Below are 9,922 nucleotides of genomic sequence, written 5' to 3'. Positions count from 1 at the left end.
TTGACAAATTAAAGGTTTATAAGGAGAACGCCAGTGCTTAATTTGTTGTTTTATTTCCTACATAGTGTACTACGAAGGAAACATGAAATTATTTGAGACACACCCTTAGACGGAAGTGCTTTTACTTTTACTGGAAGTGACGTAAACATAGTGGTCCGTAAACTATTATTTTATTATTACTATTATTATCATTAAAATAATTTATTTGAAAAATTTAAGAGCGTAATTAACATACATCCATTTAAAATGTTAATTACTCTGCACATGATTCAATATTTATGCAGTTAATTGATAAATATGTGGATTTTGCTTTTCCTGTGTGACGGACCGTTTGATATAAAGTAGTACACAGGTATCATATAGATGAGTAGCCTGAACATAACACACTCAATAAAAATAAGTGGTAAATGTTTAAAATGAGGAATACAAAGTTCTCCTTCTCTTAACTTTTTAGCCTCCTTATGGAGCTTAAATATTGACACAAATATTTGATTCTGAAGTTTCAATATGTTTTTTATTATTATTGGTATGTATTCACATATGTATTTATAAACGGTTAGTGTTTACGCAATCAGAAGGTGACTCTTTTTTTTTTTTTTTTAACTGTGTTTCCATCCCTGTGTTAACATATTTGATGTGTGTTTCCCTTTTCTTGTTTTCTCTTTGTGATTAGTTTTATTCTGACCAATATGGGCCTGCTGGGGAAGGTAACACCTACCTAAGTAAAATAATAATAATAATAATTTGAATAACTAAAAAAATATATACAAATATTCTGAATTGCTGGTGGTGTTGTGTTTGACTGCCATGATTTATTTCCTGGGGTGGCTTGGTGGCGCAGCAAGTAGAGTTGCACAGCTCCAGGGACCTGGAGATTGTGGGTTCAAATCCCACTCCAGGTTGCTGTCTGTGAGGAGTGGTTTTCCTCCAGTGCTCCGGTTTCCTCCCACAAAAACACACATTGGTAGGTGGATTGGGTACTCAAAAAGTGTCCGAATGTGTGTTTGTCATGCCAGTGAAGGACTGACGCCCCCTCCTTACGCCCAATGAGTCTGGGTAGGCTCCAGACACTCCGTGACCCTGAACTGGATAAACATATACAGACAATGGATTAATTAATTTATTTCCTTTGCCTTAGTATTGCAAGTGTCCAGTGTCAGGAGTGGGAAACCCACTGCTGTAACTTGGCCATGTTTTGTCCTCATGGATGAGCTGTTGCGACAAACGCATTCCATAATAACAAGAAATGCAGACACAAATTTGTTAGCATTATATTTATATAATAGCATTCATTTTATAATACATATAATACATATATATATATACGTCGGGGGATAATTTCTATTTGGTGCAGCTGGTTAATGAGAGTTAACTGTATGATAAATGTCCAATTTTCACCACTGGGCGGCGCTAGTTACAGCATGAAAATCTTGTGTAAGTGACATGAAAATAAATTTATGTCTTAATTACCGTGAATTAGGTCAGTTTTCAAAAGTTTGACAAAAGATAATAATGTTTGGTGAGGCTAAAAAAAGAATACCTCTCTGATAGCCACAACCTTCAGAAGTGATACCAAATTTTCATTAAAAGTAAAGCCATTGGTATACACTGATTTGGTATACACTGGGCATGTGAGGATCGAAATTGGACCACTGAGTAGTTAAAAAATGTGGCCTTGCGTGATGAAGGATGCCATGTGGACAATCAGCTGCATAACTGTTGCCAGTTCTAGAAAAGTTGAGATATTTTGTAAAATTAAGTAAAAAAAAAAAAAAACAGAAATTAAAAAAACTAAAATTCTTAGTTTTTGTTTACCTGACAAAATCACACACACACACAAAAAAATGTTTTCCCTTTGTATTCTGTAAATATAAACACATTTAGAAATTGATGCCTGCCACACACTTCAGAAAATTTGGGAGAGAGGTCTGTTGACAGTTACGTCACCTGTCCTTTTCAATACAGTGTTTAATTATTTCAGAATTAATTGTTAAAAATTTTCAAGTGGCAATTTATCCATTTTGTTAAGATTTAGGCTGCTCAGCAGTCAGTTGATGCTGTTGCTTATTCTTCACTTCATGATGCAACACAGGAGACAGGTCTGAACTACAGACATGCCGTTCAAACACACACACATACACTCACACACAAACACTGTGTCTACACAGACATGTTGTGATAGCATGTACACAATATCGTCTGAAATTGTCTTGCTGAAATAACCACAGACTTTCCTGTATAAGACATATTTATATAACTATGTCTCTAAAAACCAAATGTCTACTTCCATATCAACGGAAAGTTACAACATAAGTAAATCACCCATGCCATGGTCACATATGCACTCACCAACCATGAGAGTTGTTGGCTTATGCACCTCTTGCAAGTAACAGTCTAGATGCTCCCTTTTGTCATTAGCACAGCATTAAATGTTCATGAAAACAAGCTGAAACAACGAACAAGAAATCCTGTGACCTCAGTATTGTTTTTTGAACCATCTGAGATGAGCTTGGTCCCAGAGAACTCATTTGCATTTCTGCATAGAATTAATGTATGGCTTTGTCCTTGCATAATAGACTTTCAGGTTGCACTTCTTGAAGCAGAGGCATACGCTTAAGTGACAACATTGTTTTGAAATGCTCCCAAGGCGGCAAGGCCATATGTCTATATTTATTACTGTAGCATGACCGATTATTAAGCATTGCCATCTGAGGGCTTGAATTACACACTCATTCCACCATTAGTGCAGCTTATGTAACCTGGTTTAATCTTCAGATTTCCTGAATAATTTTACCAGTGTTTCTTAACTCTGGTGATGGAGGCAGATTGCCCTGCAAATTTATTTCTTTTTCTTCTCCAAAACACAACTGATTTAACTTTGCAGTGGGTGTGTTACCGTTTTTCTGTTACTTTGGAGCATTTCTCCAAACAGAAATGAATTTCTCAAAATGACTTTCTCAAACTCCACATCATCTAGCTACTTGTACACCTCATAAAAGCCAGCTGTGATACATTTTGGACAAAAAGCACATGTTTTGGTTTAATTATGCAGATGTAGAACTGTCGAAGATTAGCTCTCAGGTGAATAATGACTTTCACTGATAAAGTAGGGTGTTTGAAGCTTTAGATCAACCAATGATCTACCTATTCTCTAAAATAGCCCAGAAGTGCCTGTCATGGCCCTTCAATTGGCAAACATATTTAGACACGACACAATACAGTGTTACAATTTCTGACAAAAGAAGAACAACGCAATAACCCTGGTCAGCAGCCCAATAAAAGTAAGGAGCCTGCCACATACTCAGATGAGCCTATATATAGAGTTATAGACGCAGCATTTGAGGTCATCACAACTGATACCTGTAGAGGCTGAATAAGACATTAAAAAGATTCTGTACACGATGCATTGCAAGAGAAGATATCTGATGTGATGTTGATAAGAATCTGCAGCCTGACAGACAGGGCGTAACTCTTCATACATATCTCTCTCTCTCTCTCTCTCTCTCTTATATATATATATATATATATACATACATTCATTCATTATCTGTAACCGTTTATCGAGTTCAGGGTCATGGTGGGTCCAGAGCCTACCTGGAATCATTGGGCACAAGGCAGGAATACACCCTGAATACACATAGACACTTTTGAGTCGCCAGTCCACCTACCAACGTGTGTTTTTGGGCACCCAGAGGAAACCCATGCAGACACGGGGAAAACACATCAACTCCTCACAGACAGTCACCTGGAGCAGGAATTGAACCCACAACCTTCAGGTCCCTGGAGCTGTGTGACTGCGACACCTACCTGCTGCGCCACCGTGCCGCCTCTATATATATATATTTAACTTATATAAATTTTTAGAATTTTCTCTTTCAATCAACCTCCCACATGCAGCAATATATAACTTTGTACTCTGTATATGCACCGCACAGTAAAAGTGCAGCCAAGTGCATTTTCACTGTCATCAAAAAATTCAGAAAACACTTGTTGCTGATATACTGACAATGTGGCAATGTGGTTCATTGTTTCTTGTTCATAATTAATGACACAAGGTCTAGTAATTCTGTTGACACAGACGTCTTCACTGACATAAATACTTAATTCTGGGACAGGAACTAATGATTCTGAGTAAGTTACAGGCATTTGCTGGTGATCTATTGTGTCGTGCTGTTTGTACGACATGTTTTGAGAAATGCACATAACGTTGTCGAAATGCACATAACGAAATGCACGGTGCCTCAGCAGGGCTGGGGTTGTGGATTCAAGTCAAGGTTGAGGAGTTTGGTGTCTGTTTTCTTCCAGGTGCTACGGTTTCACAGTCCAAAAACACATGTTGGTAGGTGGATTGGCTATTCAAACGTGTCCATAGGTGCGAGTGTGTGAGTGCGTGTCGCCCTGTGAAGGACTGGCGCCCCCTCCAGGGTGTGTTCCTGTCCCCACTGATTTCGGAATGACTCCAGACCATGAAATGGATAAGCGGTTACAGACAATGAACGAAATATTGTGCAAATATAATAAATGAAGGGTAGTCTCTGATTTTATGGTGCTGGATATACCTGCAAAATATTCTAGAAAAGACATTTGTATACAACACCAAAGTGGGAAATGTCTGATAACTGCAATAAATAGATTCTTGGTCTGAAAATCAAACTTAAAACACTTAAAGAACTAAATCTGTGTGTACTCTGAACTTTTCTGATAACACACTTAATGTGGCAAGGGTTTTTCAACAAGAATCTGTTTGAGGAAGTGTCTATTCTTCCTTCTTGTATGAAGGTAAAAGGTGTGGTCATATTCTTAGCAAATACTCCAACACTTCACGTAATTACTTTACAAGATTTTCCCTTCACACAGACATCATGTTCCTGATGTTGAGGTCATAGAGGTAACAAAAGACACATATCTCGAATTTCTGATCCTCAAGTATAAAGATACAACCAAAGAATGTTTTTTTTTTTGAGAATCAGATAACTTCCTAATTGTTAAATATGAGAAGACAAAACCTGTATTTCACCATAAGCTTGTGTCATCTACTTGCTGCTGAAAAATAATGGAATGAAGGACTTCCCCATGTTTTGCAACTGAGAGAGATAAAGAAAGAATAGAAAAAGAAGAACTACAAAGGAAATGGGCTACATATTCCATTGCACATTAAGTTAGTTATTCAACAGGTAGTTATTGAAAATTTATTCCATAAACTCTATTTCATGTCCTGAGTTTATTAAAATAGCATGAATCTATATACATTCTGAGGTAAAAATTCATTATTATAGACCACAGTAACTGTTTCCTATGATATACTAAGCATTTGGAAGTCTACATTCTGCATATCTAAACATTTACTGTTTATCTGGGTAGATAGTTAAGTTAGCATGTGCAGCTCAAAGGTTTTTTTTTTTTTATTAAAAAAATTGTCACAGTAAATACAATTATTACAGTGAATAATGAACAAGCGCTACATATATAAACTCTCCTAAAAACACATCACAAACCTGTAAAATGGGTTTCTGCATTCTTAAAGCTTGGACATATACAGTTTACAACTTGAAACATATAAGTAGAACGCTGAGAAGAACCAGTGTGATACCATTCATTATTACAGAACATGTCACAACAGTATAAAATGTTCTTTATATATATATATATATAAAGTCAACATTCTAATCTCCATCTGCCACAACTGTAATATATATTTGATGAAAATTGACAATGATTCCACTAAATTGCCTTGTATATATATAAAAAAACTAAAAACTAACAAATGAATCCTTTTTTGAGTGCAGGTTGCACCATTGCTGTGGAATTTACGATATAATACAGATCATAACATAAACATTTTTTTCTGATTAATAAAAGTACACAGATTCTGATTCTGTAATGATTTTTGTATGCTGTTATTACAGCTATAAAATACCCGTCAGCATTACTTCTTACCATAGTGAAATATCATCATTCATTGGCAGTGACAGGAATAGGGTTAACGTATGCTGCAGACTCCAGGTCATCTGTTCTCTTTCTGCGCATCTCTGGGGGCGGCCGTGGAGGGGGATTCTGAGGAGGATGTTTGATGCTCTCCCCAATGTGTTTTACAGAATCCATCTTTGGCAGAATTGGTTCCCAGTGCTCACCGTGTATAGCGGCCTGTGTAACAGCAGTGAAAAAAAGAAAAAATGAGAAGTTGTAGTTCCCTAAAGGAGCCCTGACTTTACACAGTCAAACCATGGCAACAGATGTTGCAACCAAAAAACGAAGACAGTTAAATCAAACTAGAACTAGATAGCATTCAACTATTAAGTCTGCTGTGTCAAGGTCAGTGTTGTTACCGACTAAGCTACTACAAAATTTTGATCCAATATAAGAATTAGAACAATACAATTTAAGTATAGAAACCAATAAGCACAAGGTAAGGAAATGACTAACAAAATAATGTGCACACAGTAGATGAGCTTGTCTGTATAAAATGAAATTCCTGCCAGGAAACAATGACTTTTTTTTTTCCATTTCCTTATGTCAAGACGAGTTACAATGAGTTTCACACTTTCCTTTTATTCAATCTCTCTAAAACAAAATGTAGATATAAATATGATGATACTCACTGAAAGGTAGATGAGGCTGGCCATTCCGAGACAAACACAGCCTAAAACTGTAGCAAGCATAAAACCTCCTGGGACACATAGTCTGAATACAAAAAAAAAAAATAAACAAAAGCAGTTGTCACAATAGCAATGTCATAACATCAGACAATGGACAAAGTAGTTTAAAAAGTACCAATAACCAGCCTGTCTGCATACACAGCTAATCTTCTGAGAAACAATAGAGAAAAAGAAAGTGTAACAAAGTTTGGGTACAATTGTGAGTTTACTCACATAGCATGCAGGAATGCTCTGACGTAGTAGTTTCTGGTCAGGGGGCCAAATGCCTTTACACATACAGTGAAGCAGTACTGACCACTGGAGGAGAAAGAAAGATAATAGATCCAGCTGTATTTAAGATGCAAAAGGCACACGTTGTCTGACATTTAACTAACACATTTTCCCTGCTGGACACAGACACAACCCAAATACCAGTCATGCAACTAGAAAAAAAAGACAGCTCAAAAATGATAAAGAAGTAGTCCTGCAGAAAGATCTGAGTTTAAAGGAGTACTCACGTTCTCTCAACACTGGTGCCTTTGGCCCTTTTGCTTCTTGGGTACTCAAGCAAACACACAAACACACCTGCAGCTCTGTGCATGTTAAGGAAGTAAAACTACGTGTACAGTCACTAAGACAGCTGTGTGACATTTCAATTGCTCAGTCACATGTGAAACGATCTTTTATTTTGAGAAATATTAGTGACATCAAAACTTTAATGATTTGGTTTTGTTTTACTGACATTACTAGCACTTTATAACAAGTAACAACAATTTGAAGAGCTGTGGAGCCCAAACATTTAATTCCAGTATTAAACTGGAATATTTGAGACAGGGGAGCAAAAAACATTGAATTCAATTATCTATAATATACGTTTGTTGAACAATCTGATGGGTTGTGGTAACTTGTGTGTCCTCACAAACAATCCATCAATCGATCAGTAGGAATTTATAAAAGGACCCCTATGAGTGTTTTCAGGCAATAAAAAGGCCTACACTGGTATTTTAAAAGACAATATTCTAGAAAAGTTTTTGTGAAAAGTTATAGAAAATAACAGATTACTACGTTTTTTTCTGTTATTCAGAGAATGTTCATCTTCAGAAAAATATTAATTATTATATGTATTTACTGAATTTTTTTAAGAGTACAAAAATGATCAGTCTAATGAATTTTTACAGGGAACGCAGGCTGGTTGTTGACAGATGGATATTCAAAACAAAACCATGGTGTTCTTCATATTAAAGGATACATCCCAAAAGCGGCAAACTCCCAGCCCTTCAGCCGTCCAGCGACCCCAACAATTCCACCGGTCAGATAAACTGAAACAGGGAAGTAGGACAAAAAATATTTCACTGTATTTCCTCATACCTTAGGAAGACTAAATTTAATTTTAACGGAAAATATATTTTAACCTAAACATTTCACTCAGACTAATACTCTTTAAACTTTTAATATCATGCACAAAGATAGCGCTTCGTTTAGTCTACTCAGTAAGCCTTTCTCCCTACAGCGTCAACAAATTATCATTTTAAGTCACCGCTGGCTGTTCAGTTCAGACGTTAACACAGTTGTTCTAAGGTTTGAATGCAGTTTTACTCACTGAATCCAGAAGCAAGGGCTTGTTCATTTGCCCACATCGCCCACTCGATTTTGCCCATGGTTTCAGAGCCGTAGGGAAATCACCGCCGATCAGTGAAGGAGCTGCAGATGGTGCTGTTTGAAACTCTAGTGGCCACATTCACGCCTAATCTCGCCACTTTATTAGAGGAACAAAAATGTGGGAGGAACCAACCTCCAGAAATCCAGCCCCGGCAGCTCGTCACTTCCTCTATTTGTACACAGCTCAATACTCAGTAAAATCACTGCCCCATTAGCCCAGATACTGTTACATCTTTCACTCTATTTCACTGTGTGAATACCATCAGTCAGCCCCTCAGAAGGAATAAGTGAAGAATTAAGAACAAAAGAAGAACACTGAAGTAAAAGTATAACAAAAAATAAAATTAATTTAACAATTAAGAAATTAAAAAGCAGTGATATTAATACTGGGGCGGCATGGTGGCGCAGTAGGTAGTGTCGCAGTCACGCAGCTTCAGGGACCTGGAAGTTGTGGGTTCGATTCACTCCGGGTGACTGTCTGTGAGGAGTTTGGTGTGTTCTCCCCGGGTCTGCGTAGGTTTCCTCCAGGTGCTCCGGTTTCCTCCCACAGTCCAAAAACAGACGTTGGTAGATGGATTGATGACTCAAAAGTGTCTGTAGGTGTGAGTGAATGTGTGAGTGTGTGTTGCCCTATGAAGGACTGGCGCCCCCTCCAGGGTGTATTCCCGCCTTGCGCCCAATGATTCCAGCTAGGCTCTGGACCCACCGCGACCCTGAACTGGATAAGCGGTTACAGGTAATGAATGTATGAATGAATAATATTAATACTGTAGAAAGAAGGATATTGATAGAAAGAAAAACAAGAAAGCAAATAGCAGAAAAAAAACTAAAGAAATAAAGCAAGACAGCACTGTCAACAGGGTGTGGAGATTGAGATTGTGGAGGAGAATAAATACCTGGGTGTTAAATTTAACAATAAACTGGACTGGTCACTAAACACAGATGTCTTATACAAGAAGGGCCAAAGTTGTCTCCACTTGTTGAGGAGGCGGAGGACCTTTGGGGTGTGCAGGACACTGCTAAGGACTTTTTATTACACTGCGGTAGCATCAGTGATTTTCTATGCTGTGCTCTGTTGGGGCTGTGGAAGCTCAGATAGGGACAGGAAGAGGCTTAATAAACTGCTTAGAAGGGCTGGCTCAGCCTTAGACTGTCCTCTGGACTCCATAGAGGAGGAGGGGGAGAGGAGGATGTTAGCAAAACTGACATCAATTGTGGACAACCACTCTCAACCCTTATATGCGTCTGTGGGGGCCATGAGCAGCTCCTTTAGCAGACGACTGTTACACCCACAGTGTAGGAAGAAGATACTGAAGGTCATTCATGCTAACAGCATCACTGCTGTTAGACTATACAATACTCACAATATGTAATATACACTTATTATCTTGCATATATCTGTTTCTTACTACCAGTATTATTACCTCTGCCGTTTTCCCAACTATGTGAATAATCACGTGCAATAATTTAAATCCCTGATCTCTGTGTATGTGCATAGGTATATATGTTTGTACGTATGTAAATTTTTAAGTCTTTATATCAGTACTCTATTGTTTTACTGTGTTACTGTTTTTTTCCATTACTTTGTCCAATGCTCAAGATCGTGTGCTGCTGTAACAAGTGCATTT

General features: G+C 37.6%; 1 protein-coding gene across 1 annotated transcript; it reads right to left on the bottom strand.

Annotated features, from left to right (window-relative positions):
* Window positions 1-5,280: 5,280 nt before the first annotated feature.
* cyba (cytochrome b-245, alpha polypeptide) lies at window positions 5,281-8,384 on the bottom strand. Its single transcript, XM_066685358.1, has 6 exons — window positions 8,236-8,384; window positions 7,885-7,954; window positions 7,154-7,228; window positions 6,870-6,953; window positions 6,600-6,681; window positions 5,281-6,144 (listed from the first exon to the last, which is right to left on the bottom strand). The coding sequence occupies exons 1-6, from the start codon at window positions 8,291-8,293 to the stop codon at window positions 5,953-5,955; spliced, it is 561 nt and encodes a 186-aa protein (XP_066541455.1). The 5' UTR covers window positions 8,294-8,384; the 3' UTR covers window positions 5,281-5,952.
* Window positions 8,385-9,922: the final 1,538 nt, after the last annotated feature.

The sequence above is a fragment of the Hoplias malabaricus genome, chromosome 11 (assembly GCF_029633855.1).
Source record: "Hoplias malabaricus isolate fHopMal1 chromosome 11, fHopMal1.hap1, whole genome shotgun sequence".
NCBI classification, from domain to species: Eukaryota; Metazoa; Chordata; class Actinopteri; order Characiformes; family Erythrinidae; genus Hoplias; species Hoplias malabaricus.
Note: the sequence above shows the minus strand (reverse complement) of the source record. Positions and strands in the feature narration are given on the sequence as shown.